Source organism: Notothenia rossii (assembly GCF_949606895.1).
Source record: "Notothenia rossii genome assembly, chromosome: 3".
Lineage (NCBI taxonomy): Eukaryota > Metazoa > Chordata > Actinopteri > Perciformes > Nototheniidae > Notothenia > Notothenia rossii.
The window spans coordinates 41,301,607-41,320,948 of NC_136901.1; the positions used below are offsets into that span (position 1 = coordinate 41,301,607).

General features: G+C 40.6%; 1 protein-coding gene across 1 annotated transcript in view; it reads right to left on the reverse strand.

Annotated features, from left to right (window-relative positions):
- The window catches only part of trpc5a (transient receptor potential cation channel, subfamily C, member 5a), a 113,276-nt gene that overhangs the window by 18,065 nt on the left and 75,869 nt on the right, over positions 1–19,342 (reverse strand). Inside the window, exons 6-10 of the mRNA XM_079671183.1 lie at positions 13,202–13,339; positions 10,924–11,122; positions 10,061–10,200; positions 6,232–6,432; positions 2,249–2,370 (exon numbers count right to left, since the gene is read on the reverse strand). Of these exons, the coding sequence (XP_079527309.1) occupies positions 2,249–2,370; positions 6,232–6,432; positions 10,061–10,200; positions 10,924–11,122; positions 13,202–13,339 (800 nt within the window). The remainder of the gene's footprint in view (positions 1–2,248; positions 2,371–6,231; positions 6,433–10,060; positions 10,201–10,923; positions 11,123–13,201; positions 13,340–19,342) is intronic.

Consider the following 19,342-nt stretch of genomic DNA (forward strand, 5'->3'; position numbering starts at 1 on the left):
GGTGTTAAACGATGTAACACATTAACGGTGATAAGTGTGTGTTAAGTACAGATGTGTGAAGAGACACCTGAGCAGAAAGAGGAAATGATTTTGCTAAAATGTTGATAAGTGGGTGTGAATTACAGCAATAAGTGTGTGTGTGTGTGTGTGTGTGTGTGTGTGTGTGTGTGTGTGTGTGTGTGTGTATGTGTGTGTGTGTGTGTGTGCTGCAGGCGGATGTTTGCATAATACATGATCGGTAATCTGCGCTCATTCAGCTTAAGTGTGAGGTTGATTCTCTCTGACTGTAAACAACAACAGTTTGTTGACTAAGTCAAGGCTCACTCAGTGTCAGGCCTTTTGACAAGTTCAATATTCACATGCTCACAGTTTGACGCAGCACCATCTGCACGGTCATCTGTTATTAATAACTCTCACTTTGTTGTGCTTGTAGCAGCATAAAGTATAAAGTAATGTCCTCACGTCTCCTTTATTTGTCCCGAGCGTTTTACTGTAATGGAATCGATCACAAATCAATAAAGCTATTATCTAAACAAACCTCACGCCTTGTTAATTTTCAGCCTGCTTCACTCAGCAAACTGTGAGTGTGTGTGTGGGTGTGTGTGTGTGTGTGTGTGTGTGTGTGTGTGTGTGTGTGTGTGTGTGTGTGTGTGTGTGTGTGTGTGTGTGTGTGTGTGTGTGTGTGTGTGTGTGTGTGTGTGTGTGTGTGTGTGTGTGTGTGACGCAGCACATTTCGACACACTTGGACAGGGTTAGATTTTTGTTTTCAGAAATAAATAAATTTTTCCAATTCTTACGACACGACAGGAAAAAATTTATAGACAAAGGAATACGTGAATAAATTAATTAAAATAATATAATACACATTTAATAATAAAATCCAGAAATGTTTGAGACGTTATAATATTTTAAATATTAAAATAATAAATCTAAAATCCTTTTTTCTGACTTCTAAGGGAGGTCTAAGTCATCCCGAGGGTACCATGAATATTTGAAAAAAGAATTCAAGGCAATCTTTTCCGTAGATATTTCATTCTGCAGCAGAGGAACGACAGACAGCCCATGAGTTAGTTCATAAAGCAGTTTCATTTGTCAAACAGAAAGTGAAACATCTCACTCTCTTTCACACTCCTGGAGTAACAGAGGATCAGATGTACACGAGGTGAGGCTGTGCGGTAATTAGCAGGTTATTTAACAAACAAATTAAGAAATTAAGAGGTTTCTTTGACTATGATTAGAAAATGTATGGTTAGAATATTTTAGGTTTTAGGTAGCTCTTCACTTAAACTTGCTTTATTTCTTTTAATACATTGGATGAGCATCTTCTAAACGAGCATTACTGCCAAGATGTTCATTGAAAAATGGTATGAATGTATTAGACACATCCAATTAGACACAAACTATCAATGAATGTGTTCAAATCCCGACAATATCCACTTCAATGTGCTTCTGAACTTGAATTACTAGAAAACAAACAAAAACAATGATAATGACATTCAGCAAAAACCTTGCTCGCCAAATATCCAAAAATCAACTAAAAAATATGATTTGTATTCCTTCAATTGTTTTTAAATAAATACGGCCTCTTCACACCAGTTATAGCATGCATTTGATAAATTAGTACTGAACGAAGTGTAGACACATTATATTCCATTTTGAATATCTTCTTGCATTTCCTTTAAATAGACTTCAAGCTTGTGCAAATGGGCTTTTTGTCAATTAATATACTTCACTTTTTGCATTGAATTTGCTCCTGAATTTGCACGACTGTTTAAAAAAGAATCGAACTGCAAGTATCCCAGTATCTGTGTATCACACAGGTTCAGCTCCACCTTGATTTAAACTGTTTTCACAACTTTACAGCCTGTTAAAACACACACATGACCGTACAGTACAGTGTGTGTGTGTGTGTGTGTGTGTGTGTGTGTGTGTGTCCTATCATTGCTATACTTGTGGGGACCTACATCTGTTTACATAGTCACATGTGGGGACTCGCCTCCTTTATGGGGACAAAATGGAGGTCCCCATAAGGGGAATCATTAATTTTAGGGTGAAGACTTGGTTAGGTTAAGGGTTAGGCATGTGTTGGTTATGGTTAAGGTTAGGATAAGTCTCCAGGAAATGCATGTAAGTCAATGTAATGTCCCCTGAAGTGATGTATACATGGTATGTGTGTGTGTGTGTGTGTGTGTGTGTGTGTGTGTGTGTGTGTGTGTGTGTGTGTGTGTGTGTGTGTGTGTGTGCTCACGTGGAGAAGGCGTTGTTCTGCCTCTCACAGCGGATGCCTTTGCAGTTGTTCGGCTCCTCGGAGGCCTTCGTCTCGTAGTAGAAGTACAGCTGGTTCAGACCGTTAGCAAACGCCAGCAGCACCTGCACAGGAAACACAGTCTATAAGTACACACACACTTTACTCAAGTAGAAGTACAGGTACTTGTGTTTAAAAGTACTGTGGTAAAAGTAGAAGTAGTGACTAAACTTCTTTACTCAAGTCAAAGTAAAGAGGCTTTGAAATGTACTTCAGTAAAAAGTACCCATAACTAGCAGCTGTTTTAAAGAGTACCTGACCTCCCTTTATATTAATAGAACAATAATGTCATTGTTAGCTAATGAATGTTTCCATGCTGAACAACGGCAACATGACAACGTTTTCATTGGTCCCTCTTCTTTAGAGAAGACCAGGGAATGATGGATACACGGATCGTGTTCAAATCAATAGGCACGCAATGACTCTAAATAATAATGATCACGCCACCAAACACACATTCAGACTAAAGGAACCAGCCTGTTTGGAAAATGAGAGAAGTAGAAAGTACAGGTATTTGAGTTCAACATGTAAGAAGTAGAAAGTACAGGTATTTGTGTTCAACATGTAAGAAGTAGAAAGTTCAGGTATTTGTGTTCAACATGTAAGAAGTAGAAAGTAAAGGTATTTGGGTTCAACATGTAAGAAGTAGAAAGTACAGGTATTTGTGTTCAACACGAAGAAGTAGAAAGTTCAGGTATTTGTGTTCAAAATGTAAGAAGTAGAAAGTTCAGGTGTTTGTGTTCAACATGTAAGAAGTAGAAAGTACAGGTATTTGTGTTCAACATGTAAGAAGTAGAAAGTACAGGTATTTGTGTTCAACATGTAAGAAGTAGAAAGTACAGGTATTTGTGTTCAACATGTAAGAAGTAGAAAGTACAGGTATTTGTTTTCAACATGTGAGAAGTCAAAGTAAAAAGTAGTGGAGTAAAGTACTGATACCAGAAACATGTACTTAAGTACAGTAACAAAGTATTTGTACTCGAGTACTTCCCACCTCTGTGTTTCCTCACATGACAACGTATCAAAGGGAATCAAACCTCTCCCCTCGTGGATCTGACGGTACACTTTGTTTCAGGATTGACCCTGAGCGGCTGCAGGCGTTTTCAAACACGTCTTTCTCCTCAAACACATCACGGTACGACAGCGTTACATTAAGAGCGGCTGCTGAGCGAGAGCGAGGCGCCTCGGGCTCTCTGGGATTGATTCTAAGACTTCAGGGAGCGAGCGGTCCTCCTGTGGATCCGGAGAGGGTTAGGCCCCCGAGACAGAACTAATGAGATCTGGATGAAATTAAACGGGCCTGTCGTGTCCTTCCACCATCAATGGAGGATTCTCTCACTTTCTCTATCTTCAAACGTGTTGTGCACTTTGACAAAAGACGTGTAGTTTTAATAGAAACGTATGCAAGTGGAGTCCCAGAGTTTGATACAGACATCGTTTGTGTCTTTTAGATTGCTTTTCCTGTCCAACACCTCAGCTGCTCCTAAAGTCAGCACTGAATTCAGGTTGAACTTAAAAAGAGAAATACTTATATGTTGGCCTGTTAAAATGCAAATGTTACCATGTAATACATTCACAATGCTAGATGACACTAGTGAAGGTCAGTATGCATGGATGCAAACATGCCAACCCAGTCTCACGGCATTTCGTGTTATAGCCACGAAATTAATTTAATCTATTGATTCGTGATCACCACCACGATTTTTTGCATTTTTTTTCGTGTCACACAGAACGATTTTAAAAGCAATGTATTTCTATTGGTAGTATGTTTCGTGCCTGCACCACGTCTTTTTGTCCGGTCGGGTCTTGGAATACCGGAACCTGTGTGGTTCATAACAACATTTTCTTACTCAATATCTTACCCTAACCCTATCCCTTTTATTTTAAATTGTATAATATCGTTTTTTTTGCCGTCCGCGAGGAAAAGAAATTGGGCTCAGAGCGTCAGAATACTGAAAAAAATGTCCTTCTAATTTGTTATTATTTGGTGCAGGCACGAAACATACTACCAATAGAAATACATTGCTTCTAAAATCGTTCTGTGTCAGAATACTGAAATGTGTTATTATTTACATTGCTTTTAAAATTGTTCTGTGTGACACAAAAAAAATTCAGAATCAATAGATTAATTTGCACATATTGTATTTTTCTCTTGTATACAATTTATTTGATGTATATGTGTACTAGGTAGGCTAGTAGGCTAAGGTGACCAGATTTTCAAAATGAAAACTGGGGACATTTTGAGTTTTGCGGTCAATATATCATTAACATATCCAATTGTCTTCACTGTTAAAGAAAAAAGGGGGACAATTCTGGTTTAATGTAATTCGAACATTTGAGCTGTTGGATACAAACAGAAGGAAGATAGCTCATATATGAGACTTCAAAGGTCTTTTATTTTTAAACTGTACATCAGATTGTCCAGATTCTTTCTGAGTGACTAGATGGGGTGTCCTGCTATCACCCTGGAGGGAAATAAGTCTTTGTTAATTTGACAGTTTTTTTATTTATTCTTGTATAAAAACGGAAGGACGATATCCCATATATGAGATTTCAAAAGTATTTTATTTCGAAATTCTACATCAGATTGTCCTGATTTTCTCTGATTGACTAGATAGGGACTCCTGCTATCACCCTGAAGTGAAATAAGTATTTGATTGACTTCGAATGACTCTTTGATTATGGACGGTTTCCATTAAATAATAATCAAAATATAGATGGACAATAGATCTAATTTGAGATTTTAAACAGCATACATTTTAAATTGTGCTTCAGAAAGTAATGTTATTTTAGGAGTGCTGTGAGATGGTGTCAACATCAATTGAAATTAGTCACCCAGTAGAAATGTCAGATACGTCTTCATAACTGTATACTTACATTTTACATTCACTCAGTTATAATGTGGAAGTTATACGTAGTTTGTTTTAAATTATTATTGATCACATTATATAGTATATATTTATTAATTTAAGCTCCAGTATATATGAATATGTTTGGTGTGTTTTTTAGGTATATTTCTTATTGACCGAGTAAACGCTTTTATTTTGAAGGCAGTTTTTACAGGCCTCTACCGCAATCCATAGGATATTCGCGCACCGCAATACAACGTGCTTTTGACTGTGTTTTCCGAAGTGGGGGCTGGCTTGACCACAGTCTGTTTACCCAGTGTTTCCTGACATGAAACTTTTTATTTCACCTTGCTATGTGTTTTTAACGTATATTAAAAAACGGGGACATTTCCGGGGACAGTTTCAACCGGGGAGAGGCCAATACAAACGGGGACTGTCCCCGGAATACGGGGACGTCTGGTCACCCTATAGTAGGCTTGTAATGTAGTTGAAACGTACTAACTGTTACAGGTTTAGCGTTAGCATGCTAATATGCTTGTAATTAGCTGTTCAGCACAGACTTTAGATCATGGGCAGAATATCAGAGTATGTAGTTTGGGTTTCATAATGTTAGCTCTAACCATTAGCATGCTTCTAAGCTGGAAATGTGCACAACAAGAAAAGTCTTTGATGTCCTAAAATAGCCTCTGTACAGGCTACACTATTTACACGTCTTCCTCTTTCGTGGAAAACGTGTAAATATCCAATGATTCCCATTTAAAATGAGTTTTCTTGCAATAACTGAAATGAGCCTGACAAGATGAATCTGTGATGTCCTAAAGTGGCCTCTGTGCAGGCTCAACTTTGTATTTATGCTTCTTAATAATACATAGAATGAATCTACAGGCTAGTATCGTGAATTAGCCAGTTCAGTTTATTTTGAAGTGGATATTAAAAATGAAAAAGGCAACGTAGGACTCAAATATAAACCATGTTCACTCACCACACGTGTTCACAGTGTCATTTAGCCTCTGCATTTGAACCTACACTAGTATCAGAAACAGTGTGTGTGTATATATATATATATAATGTTCGTACCAGGCAGTAGATGAAGAGGAACTTGAGGATGTCCAGCAGCATCCTCCCCAGGGAGATCTGCAGCGGGCCCAGGTGGGAGTTAGCGGTGAAGAGAGAGATGAGCCTCAGAGAGCTGAAGATGTTAGCGATGGCAAACAGAGCCTCGGCGATGAGGGTCGGGTGCCACATCTCCCACTCCTCCCTGGGCCGAGAGGAGTTATACTGCAGGGGGGAGAGGGGGGAGAAAGAGTTTATTACAAGTAAGCACTCACGGAGAAACAGTCGGAAAAGTTTAAAGCTCCCCTATTATACTGTTTTTCATCAGCATTACCCATAATCCCCTCTGTTTCAGCCCTGTTTCCAAAGTGCTGATTCTCTGTCTGTTACTTTAGATGAGAATAAGGAGCCCCTCCCCACGCCCCTCTGAGAGAGATTTGGTTAAAAATAAGTCAATAGCCGCGTTCACACCAAGTACTTTGCCCAGCACTTAGTTCCTCTATGGAACTAAGAGCCGATCGCGTTCACACCGGAGTACTTTTCCCTGAGGGAGGATTAGGCAAATGAGCTGCTGACGTCACTTCTTCTTCTTCTGCTTTGGGTTTACTGGCAGGCTACAAACCACTTCACGGGGTATACTGCCACCCGGAGGCCCCGGCCGGAAGTCCCCGGAATTGGGGACTGGCTTCAGTAGAAGCTGCTGGGACTCCCAGCAGCTTCTACTGAAGCCTTCCGACTGAATCGCCAGAACGCTGACACCTCCTCATCTCCACCGCTCCCATGTTTTCTTTTGTGTTGCCATAAGTTATTCTCTCTCCGTTGGTGCGCAGGGCTAATGCTAATGCTAATGATGCTAATGCCACAAATACAATGGCGGCTTCACAAAACTTTTCAGAGTTTTACAGGGCGTGGTTTTGCAATTCGCCCAGCCAATAGAAATTGGTACTTTTTTGGTAGTTTTTTGGTACCACCTCTCTAGCAGGCACTAAACATGGGGGTAAAAGTTCCCGCACTAAGTTCTCTATTTGGTGTGAACGCGACATAAGGGATACTAACAGAACTAAACGGGAAAAGTACGGGGAAAAGTACTCCGGTGTGAACGCGCCTAATGGTGCTCTAGGAGGAGATTCCGGTGAAAAGGTGTGTGTTTGGGGGGGGGGGGGGGGGGGGGGTTACCTTGGTTGCTGATTGGCTAATGGTTACACAAGCCAAAACATCGTTATGACATCATAAAGTGGCCAAAATCGGATCAGCTCATTTTCAGACAGGTTTTTATAGAAATGGATCAGGACAAAAAGAGAGAGAATCTTTTTTGCCGTCTGTCTTCAGAATTGTCAAAGCATTAATTCATGGTTTTTACTAACCGGTATCACTATGTTGTTACTTCTGTATAAATTTGAAATGTGTATTACAATTAAATCACGGTAAAATATGTTCATTTTGTTGTAGTTGCCAACTCCCTCACTAGTTTAGATACTCAGCCCGGTTGTTGGCCCGGAAAGAACCTCGATTCTGGAGAGCCAGAAAAGTGTGAAAAAGTACCCACTAGCCGGAACTACGCCGAGTGGAAATGCAACCGAAAACGGGCCGGGCACGGCTCGCTAAAACCGCGCTGTAGTGGAAATGCGCCATTAGTCTCGTCCTTTAAATGACATTGAGAAAAGCACTCTAACATTAGGGTTAATATGTTTGTATTCTGTCAATTTATGAGTGAAATAAGAACCACGTGTTATCAAGCTCAGTATAAACACAGAAAAGGCCTTTTAGAAGACACATAGATGAAGTCTTTGTATTAAGGTTTTCGTAAACTAAATGCTAAATATCGGGGGGGTTTATACATACTGTATATCATATGGTGATAAATCGTACCACATATAATAACTAATCAACCAATCGCCAGAAGCCTTTGTACACATCCTAACATTGAGTTCTAGGGGTTTTAGGGGTGATGCACTTCGTAACACTGATGTTCCTATCTCAACACGTTTTGACGGTAAGAATATAAAGTCTGAGAAGGTGAGACAGATTTTATCGAGTCCTTGACACAGCAGAACAACTTCCCATAATCCACTGAGTCTCACGAAGCTCGACGCTGATCTTTAAAAAGTCAACACACTCTCCTCTCAATCCCTCCTGCTCACACACCTTCCTCTCCTCTTCTGTCACACACACACATCACTCTCTCTTTGCTTTACTCCCAGCATCCTCTCTGTTTCTGTGACTCTCTTCACTCTGGTTTATTCATCTTTCTGTCTCACGCTCTTATTCCTCCTAATTCTCAATTCAGCCGCTAGACTTGTTAACTCTGCCACTATTAGCATACACACACACACACACACACACACACACACACACACACACACACACACACACACACACACACACACACACACACACACACACACACACACACACACACACACACACACACACACACACACACACACACACACACACACACACACACACACACACACACACACACACACACACACACACGCTAATAAGCTGTTGGCTCAAATATGTTTTCCTTCAAATATTCAGCCACAATTAAAATCCTCTGGAGTGCAGATGGTCTCCTGCAGAATGTAACTGTGTATGCATTTGTGTGTGTGTGTGTGTGTGTGTGTGTGTGTGTGTGTGTGTGTGTTGTGTGTGTGTGTGTGTGTGTGTGTGTGTGTGTGTGTGTGTGTGTGTGTGTGTGTGTGTGTGTGTGTGTGTGTGTGTGTGTGTGTGTGTGTGTGTGTGTGTGTGTGTGTGTGTGTGTGTGTGTGTCAGGATACAGTTGTGTGTATCTGTATATATATATATGTGTGTTTTTAAAGCTGTGTTTAGGAGGTCCAGCCACCACCATCAGTGACTCACAGCTGCTGCAGATGGCCCGGCCGTCTGGCGTGCGTGTGTGTGTCTGTGTGTGTGTGTGTGTGTGTGTGTGTGTGTGTGTGTGTGTGTGTGTGTGTGTGTGTGTGTGTGTGTGTGTGCACGTGTGTGTGTGTGTGTGTGTGTGTGTGTGTGTGTGTGTGTGTGTGTGTGTGTGTGTGTGTGTGTGTGTGTGTGTGTGTGTGTGTGTGTGTGTGTGTGTGTGTGTTGGCACCAAGTTGCTCTTAATACATATATAGATCTTGTATCTATGGAGACTATCCTTTAATATTATCTGAGCTTGCATCAAAGTAAAACTCTTGTTTTAATTCTTCGTTCATAAGTAACTTTAGTTTGCCGTTTCAAAAGGGTCAAAGGTCAATGCCTGAAGTCAACTAACTGACCGTTTGCTCCTAAATTCAGCTCATATTTATGCTTCTCTACAATCTACAAGCCTTTCAGTATCATTCTGTATTGTTTTACAATAACAGTGGTGGAAAAGGCATTACTAAAAGTAAAAGTATTGAGAGTGCAACACATGTTATTATTATATATGATGTTTTTGTAATCATTTATTTTCTAATATACTTATTTGGAGATGTTTTTTTTCATCCTTAAATAATATGTTTTGTATAATTTTCTTTACATATAAATACAATAATATTACCGTTATAATATTTTGAGTTTTTTCCCAAAAAAGTCAGACACATTTAAAGTTAATACGACGTTACTTCTATTTTATTTGTCTCTTATCTTTTTCTACTTTATTTTCTATTTGATATTATGCTTCCTTGGTTTCTCTCAGCTTTTGAAGGAATTTAATTTCCAGCATTTTGTGGATTTTTGATCACATTTGATTTTTTTTAACAAATAAATATTTACACATATTTGATGAATCACTCATTTCAAAAAGGAGGAGAATTGTCTCAACACTTCCTCTTTTGAGACAGTAGGGAAGAACTTATATAACATATCAACAGTTTAATATATTTACTTTGACGTAGGCCACTATCTTCAGCGAGATGGTGGCGAGGTACAGAGAGTTCATGGCGAAGTCCATCAGGTTCCACCAGTCGTGGATATATTCTGTGAAGCCTCCGTCCCACATCTCCTTAATCTCCGCCCAGATGAACCCTGCAACACACACACACACACATACACACACACACACACACACACACACACACACACACACACACACACACACACACACACACACACAGACACACACACACACACACACACACACACACACACACACAGACACACACACACACACACACACACACACACACACACACACACACACACACACACACACACACACACACACACACACACACGTATGAGCAAATTCAAGTTGTTTGCTTTCTTCGTTCCAACTTTTGTCATTTTTTTTTTTTTTGGGCAGCAGCTTCAGGCGTTTGTTCCGCACTCAGGTTTTATTTTAAATAATTTACAAGTCATTTTTCATTTCCTCCACATATCAAAATGTTTGTTTTGTTTTGTTGTATCCGAGTGTTTGAAAGACCACACAGGAGAACAGATGGTTTTTGAAAATCACAGATGATTTTGGAAATCTCAGAGGGAATATGGAGATGCAATCAGTCAGTTTGAACTCTTGTGTCTCCCTGGGCTATTTTATTTAGACAGAAAACATGTGATCACAAAAAAAAGCACCTGTAGTTGCAACTCATTCCGGAAAAGATCAACTATGTATGGCTTGTCAATTGATGTATAAAAGTAGAGACTAAGCTGAACACTAGTAGCTTTGAACTGTTCAATCTAACCTATCAATGTACCAAATGTATTTTCTATGTGCCTTCAATACAAATGGTCTTATGGTTAAATACTCACCAACCACCCAGGGGAGGATCATCCACTCGACGAGGGTGGGGGGGGGTCCCTGCATGTGGAGGTTTGTCCGGGCGATGTGCTGCGAGGCGAGCAGCAACAGGAAGAGGAACGTCAGGTACGACGCTGTGTGGCAGATGAACTTAATGAAGGGTTTCTTTATGAAGTGACCCAGAGCACTTTTAGGAGCCAACAGGTAGATCTGAGGAAAAGGAGAAGAAAAGAAGTTTTCTGGAAGTGTTTTGGATTGTTAGCATGAAATAAGATCAGTGGTTAACACAAGCTGAAGAGATTTTAGTTCTACGATATTAAATATGTCAGTTAATCCCCCACCGGTTTATTTAAAAACAAAGGTTGCTAACAAGTGTCTAAATGAGACGAATAAACGTCATCACGCCCAACATTAGCCACCTTTAGCTTAGCGGTGGTGACGTGAAGTCATGTGACCGTGCTGTAGTTCCTTTATAGCTCAACATTAGCCACCTTTAGCTTAGCGGTGGTGACGTGAAGTCATGTGACCGTGCTGTAGTTCCTTTATAGCCCAACATTAGCCACCTTTAGCCTAGCAGTGGTGACGTGAAGTCATGTGACCGTGCTATATGTTCCTTTATAGCCCAACATTAGCCACCTTTAACTTAGCGGTGGCGACGTGAAGTCATGTGACCGTGCTGTAGTTCCTTTATAGCCCAACATTAACAACATTTAGCTTAGCGGTGGTGACGTGAAGTCATGTGACCGTGCTATATGTTCCTTTATAGCCCAACATTAGCCACCTTTAACTTAGCGGTGGCGACGTGAAGTCATGTGACCGTGCTGTAGTTCCTTTATAGCCCAACATTAACAACATTTAGCTTAGCGGTGGTGACGTGAAGTCATGTGACCGTGCTGTAGTTCCTTTATAGCCCAACATTAGCCACTTTTAGCTTAGCGGTTGCGACGTGAAGTCATGTGACCGTGCTGTAGTTCCTTTATAGCCCAACATTAGCCACCTTTAGCTTAGCGGTGGCGACGTGAAGTAAAGTGACCGTGCTGTAGTTCCTTTATAGCCCAACATTAGCCACCTTTAGCTCAGCGGTGGTGACGTGAAGTCATGTGACCGTGCTGTAGTTCCTTTATAACCCAACATTAGCCTCCTTTAGCTTAGCGGTGGTGACGTGAAGTCATGTGACCGTGCTGCAGTTCCTTTATAGCCCAACATTAGCCACCTTTAGCTTAGCGGTGGTAACGTGAAGTCATGTGACCGTGTTGTAGTTACTTTATAGCCCAACATTAGCCACCTTTAGCTTAGCAGTGACCTAGCTGTAGTTCCTTGATTGTAACTTCTTTAACCTTGTGTCTGAAATATGGTACAAGTTTGATGGGTATTGTTGGAAGCTCTTGTTGTTATTGTTGTTATTGCTACTCATCTTCTCTCTGCTGGCAGCCTCAACACTGTGAGTCATGCCAGAGAGGCTTTAAACGGGATTGAATAACACAGAGAAATGTGTTTTTATTATAGAAACATTAATAACTTAATCACATTACGGCAGTACTCGTGTTATTGGATGTAAACACTTAAAGTGAATTATCTTACAGAGATAAAAGCATTAAGTCAAGTAAGAGGTGACCGCTGTGACTTGTCATGTGCTCTCTTTAGTCTGCATGGTGTTTTGAGTCCTTGAACGCACTACAAAGGACGTGGATCTTTAAAAAAAACTCTACAAATTCCACCTTCCTATCTTCTGTCCTACTTTACACTCTCACTTCCTCTCTCCTTTCCTAATGTATCCTCCTCTACTCCCTCCTTCCTGTTTCACTCTCACTTCCTTGCTCCTTCTTCTTCCTTCCTCTCCAGCTTTACACTCTCACTTCCTCTGTCTTCCCTCCCTTCTTCTCTCCTTTCCTACTCCAACTCCCTCCTTCCTTTCCACCTCTTGTTGTGCCCTTCCCCCTCCCTCTCTCCTTTCCTACTTTACACTTCCCCTCCCTCTCTCCTTTCTTACTTAACACACTCACTTCCACTCTCGTTTCCTATACTTTACACTCTCACTTCCTCTCTCCTTTCCTACTTTATCCTCCCCTTCCTTCCTCTTCATTCTAAGTTCCTTCCTCCTTCCTTTCCACTTTCTCTCCCTCTCTTCTTTCTTACTTAACATTCTCATTTCCTCTCTTCTTTTCTTATTTACACTTTCCCTTCCTCTCTCCTTTCCTACTCCAAACTCACTCTTCCCGCCTTCCTTCTTTCCTACATTACACTCCAACTCCCTCCTTCCTTTCCCTCCCTCCTCCTCCTCCTCCTCACCAGAGAGAAGAAAGGGAACAGCAGTCCGATGATGAAGCAGGTGACCAGCTTGACGGCCCAGTGTCTCCTCCTCCAGCCGGGGAAGCCGTCGTACCAGAGCGTCGCCAGGAGCTGCTGGCAGTTCGGCTGCGCCACAAACTGCAGAGAGAGGAGAGAGGAAACACACTTTAGTCTCCTAGGGAATACAGAAGGGACACACTGACATTGAAGGACTTCAAGGTCCGTGCCAGGGGTTTTCCAAACTACGGCCTGGGGTCCAAATGCGGGCCATTTTGAATCAGAAATATGGCCCAGAAATGAATCTTGTCCTTTTTTTATATTGTACTTCTTAATAAGAAGTACAGGGGTATAGGGGTGGCTGTGGCTCAGTGGATAGTATGATGGACTTCGAACCAGTGGATAGCAAGTTCGAGTCCCACTGCAGCCAGCGTTGTGTCCCTGAGACACTTCACCCACTTTTCAAATACATTCCGTCGATAAAAGTAGAAAACATGTTCTAACAAATCTAAGTTGATAAGAAAAAAGCCCAATAACTTATTTACATAACCAGCTTGCAATACACCCTTCATATTTCCTCTCATTCAGCTTTAAGAAATGAAATTAATGAAACCCTCTGGAGAGCCGTGATGTGCTGCAGCTCGTCGTATCTTTCGGCCCTCAGTGAAAAAGGTTTTACGCCCCTGTGCCCAGCTACAGTTGAGTCAATGAACATCTTAACCCTCCAACAAAGCAACACATATGTATTCAAGACATTACATGTAAACAAAACTCATGAAACCTGCAAATGAAAGTCTTCACAATGACACCATTTGTTTGTTTTCACTTTTTTACCTTATGCATATTATATAAATTGATCTTGTTGAGCAACTGAAAAGACTCCTCTAAAATCATGTGAGTGATAAGCCTTTAAATATTGCCTTTTACTCACACATAGAACTAGTTTAAGCACAAAATATGTTGCACAATTGTTTGGGTTCTTTGTCTTTTCCCCTAAATATGGCAATTATTTTCTTACCATCCCTTTAAATTATCACTAAAACACACAACTAATAAAGAAAATGCTCTTGTTCATGATATTTACCACTGAATAAAAGAAGTAGAAGGTGGCGTAAATTAGAAATACTCAAATACAGGACATACAAATGTTTTTAAGGACAGTGCTAGAGATGTACTTTCCACCACTGACTTGAGCGTGTGTTTGTATGTGTGTGTGTGTGTGTGTGTGTGTGTGTGTGTGTGTGTGTGTGTGCGCGCATGTGTGTGTGCGAATGTGTGTGTGTGTGCGAATGTGTGTGTGTGTGTGTGTGTGTGTGTGTGTTTGTATGTGTGTGTGTGTGTGTGTGTGTGTGTGTGTGCGCGCATGTGTGTTTGCGAATGTGTGTGTGTGTGTGTGTGTGTGTGTGTGTGTGTTCCTGTTATAAACGAGTGAGATAAACATCCAGCAGCTGAACATGTCTCTGAGAGCTGGAGGAGGCTCTGAGGTTGGCAGCTGTCAATCAAACTCTGCCGAAAGTGAACATTTGGCGGCGGCTGCACATTTCAACACTTCCTTGTTTTCCGTGCAGAGTGTTGCGTTAATAATTGATCCTGGCACGTCTAATTCAGACAGAACATGGCGGATATGTCTCTAACCCTGCTCTGATAGAGTCATTACAACTACTTATTTTTCTGACGACTTTTCACTTTGACTTCTTACATGTTGAACACAAATACCTGTACTTTCTACTTCTTACATGTTGAACACAAATACCTGTACTTTCTACTTCTTACATGTTGAACACAAATACCTGTACTTTCTACTTCTTACATGTTGAACTCAAATACCTGTACTTTCTACTTCTTACATGTTGAACTCAAATACCTGTACTTTCTACTTCTTACATGTTGAACACAAATACCTGTACTTTCTACTTCTTACATGTTGAACTCAAATACCTGTACTTTCTACTTCTTACATGTTGAACACAAATACCTGTACTTTCTACTTCTTACATGTTGAACACAAATACTTGTACTTTCTACTTCTTACATGTTGAACACAAATACCTGTACTTTCTACTTCTTACATGTTGAACACAAATACCTGTACTTTCTACTTCTTACATGTTGAACACAAATACCTGTACTTTCTACTTCTTACATGTTGAACTCAAATACCTGTACTTTCTACTTCTTACATGTTGAACTCAAATACCTGTACTTTCTACTTCTTACATGTTGAACTCAAATACCTGTACTTTCTACTTCTTACATGTTGAACTCAAATACCTGTACTTTCTATATATTATTATATAATATTATTATATATACATTAAGTGTTAATAGCAGAAAATGAATGATGGAATATATATTTAGAGAATAGTTGTGAATTATTACATTTATCGCAAGAAAATCCAATTTGATTAATGTGTTTTTAAAGAAGAATAAAGACAACATTCACAGACGTTAGGTTCTTGAATGTGATCATTTGTTTCTTTCCTTCTTTGTGACAGTTATCTACATTTCTGTGAGTTGTGGAGATGTTCCTTTCCTCTTTGTTTACGCCTCTTAGTTTCTGTATTCTGTCAGTTTTAAGTTGTGCAAACAGAACAAGACTGAACAGGAAACACAAACCTAGAATAACAAATTCACTCTGATTCGAAGTAGCTCAACTTTTGCATTGATTTTTAAATATACAATTACATACAATGTGCAAGACTGTGTGTGTGTGTGTGTGTGTGTGTGTGTGTGTGTGTGTGTGTGTGTGTGTGTGTGTGTGTGTGTGTGTGTGTGTGTGTGTGTGTGTGTGTGAGAGGCAATAAAGGAGATGTTTTTTCTATCTCTTTGGCAGCGAAAGAGTTTTTGCTCTCAGTTTAATCATCTCATGTCGCCTTACACCTCCAACAACCTAAGAGGATATGACCTCAAACACACACACACACACACACACACACACACACACACACACACACACACACACACACACACACACACACACACACACACACACACACACACACAAACACACACACACACACACACACACACACACACACACACACCACACACACACACACACACACACACACACACACACAACAAACACACACACACACACACACACACACACACCACACACACACACACACACACACACACACACACACACACACACACGAGTACTTACACTGTGATACACACATAAACACTTAAGCAGATAAGAGTTAGAACAACTCGCTTCGCAGCTACAGAAGTGTGTGTGTGTGTGTGTGTGTGTGTGTGTGTGTGTGTGTGTGTGTGTGTGTGTGTGTGTGTGGGCATTTCATAATGAAACGATTTAATTATATAGATGAAACGATAGAAGCTGTAAAGAGGAGAAAAGACAGGAAGGACACGAGATAAAGTTAGAAGTCAAACCAAGGTGGCTTCCTCTTCATTTCCTCATTTCCTTCCCTCCTTCCTCCTATCTTTTTCTATTCCTCTTCTTTTCTCCTGTCTCTAATCCTCCTCATCCTCAGTGCTCCTCGTCTTCCTCTCTTGACTTCCAATCTCACTTCCCTCCTCCTCTCCTGCCTATTCCTTTGATTGTTTCATCACCTCTCCATTCTTCCTCGTCCACTCGTCTCCTCCTCCCCTTCCTTTCATTTTCCAAATAGCTCCGGCTTTATTACTTGCATTTTTGTCTCCTCCACCTTTCTTGTCTCCTCTCTTCCTCCCTTTCCTCAAACTCGTCTCCTCTCCTCCTTCCTAATTCTTCTCTACTTCCCCTCTTTTCTTCATCTCCATGTGTTGTTTGCCCGAACACCTCCTCTCCACTTTCCTCTCTAGCATGTATTCTCCTCTGTCTCTCCTTTTCCTTTTCCCCATCTCCCTCCTGCCTTAACTCCTCTTGTCATCCTAAGTGTCCTTCTTATCCTCCCTTCACAACTCTCCCTTTTCTTCAATTCCTCTTCAATCTCTAATGCATTCAATATCTGCTTTATTTCCAGCATTTCTCCTCCTCCAAATATATGTTTCACCTCTCCTCGTTCTCTTCCTTATTTCTCTCTCTCCTCTTCCTCCTCTCTCTCTCTCTCTCCAGCCCTGCTGCAGTTTGGTTTCCTGTTGCCATGGCAGCAGTATGCTAATGAGGGAGTTGATCTCTGGGCTCGTCTTAACTACAGCAGTCTGCTCCTTCCTCTCCTCTTCCTCCTACTCTTCCTCCTCCTGTCTCCATCTCTCCTTCAGTCTTTAAATCACTTTGAGACTTCCTGTTTGTCCTCAAAGTGACCGTAATCAATGATGTAACACCTTTCCTCATCACCGTGAATATCAGCCAGCGTCAGAAACGGTCCGAATAAAAGTACGATTTTACATTTTCCTACAGCTCTGAGATGTAAACTGCCTTACAATCAGCATGAGGAAGGAATACGAAAACTAGACTCAGAATACACGCACACTAAATGATGACATTATTTAATTGAATGGCCGATTAAGTCACTTTTAAAACATGTTAGCATGCTAATGTTAGCACAGTGGTTCTCAAAGTGGGGGGCGCGCCCAGAGGCATGACAGGGGGGGCGCGAGAGACCAGGAGGAAAAATGGTTATTAAAAAAAAAGATTTAAAAAAAAAAAAAAAAATACATATTTTGAAAAATTATTGATTCGAAAATAATATGATACAGTACCATTACGTCTGGGTCTCTGTGTTTCATTAAAGCTTGGCTTGTGTGTGGAACGAGCCATTTTGCGTGCGTGCGCGAGCGAGAGAGAGAGAGCGCACCGGTACCGGAGATCGTTGTTGTTAGCTTCTGGTGCTAGCGAGCTACGCTAACGGATATAAGGAGTTTTTTCAACAACAAAGTGGAGGAGAGTCCTCTCCCGTCAGACTGAGAGACTCAGTGAGCTAAAGGACTCTCTCAGTGTTATCTCAGTGGGTCTCAAACGTTTAACAATTATTTCCGAGTCACACGTTTATATGATCCTTATAGTTATACAAAAATAAGAGAATAAATTAAAAACAGGTATGAAATACTATATGACATTAAAAAATGAATAAAGTTAAAAAGGGAGTGATTTGTAAAATATCCATAAAGAAAAAGTAAATCTGTTTACAGTTCTGTTTCATCTGGGTGTTGAGAGATGTATCGATAGATCTCTTCATTTTGCTCTCAAAGTGCACCAGATTGATGCTTTTAACTTCAATATTTAAAAAAAAATCTTCCCGGGGGAACTTGCCCCCGGACCCCCCTATGTGAGGTCCACACACCACCAATAAAAATAGCACTTGACCCCTGCTTACACCTATATGCCGTGAGCTGATTGTCGAGCCTTCATTGTAACAGTCGCGGGTACGTTGTATATTTGCGTGGGGATTGTTGCAGTAGAACATTCCACTGTAGCGACCAGTACATTAATGGGAAACCCTAAATGTTTGAGCACCCTCTATGAAACGTCAAGCTACCCCACAGCACTCCAAAAATAAATCTCTTGCGCCGCCACTGAGCCTGACTATTTGTGTTGGGGGGGGCCTGACTTTTTTTTTTCTCCAAAGGGGGGGCCTGACAGAAAAAGTTTGAGAACCACTGGCATACAATAACGTGTGTGTGAATATGTGTTTTTTTATTTTAATAAATGCAACCCAGCACTCCAGCTAAATAAGCATTGGAAATTGCTTTAAACATATTATAATTTAGGGAGATGTATTAGTCTTTTCTATTCGCACGTATCAGCCGGAAGGACATTCACAGAAAACAGAACAATTAGGAAGTATTTTTAGTTTAATTTAATTATCCTGAAATGATGTAATAAATGGCCCATTTAGTCACTTTTAAAACGTAATAACATGTGTGTGAATATGTATTTTTGTATTTAAATAAATGCATCAGTCCCTCAGTAATCCGACTAAATAGGCATTGCTGGAACATATTATAATTTAGGGAGATGTATTGGTGTTTTCTGCCACACGTTGCAGCCTTAAGGACATGCACAGAAAACAGAACAATTAGGAAGTGTTTTTAGTGGTTAATAAATGCAGCGAGTCGTCCTGCAGACACTCAGGGGAGTAGAGAGGAAACCAGCCCAAACCCCCTCTCATTAAACCAGAGAGGAAATGTGCCGAGTCATGTTTACCTGCCGGAGCGAGGTGAAGATGAAAAGGCTTTTGAATTGGCTAAGTTAAA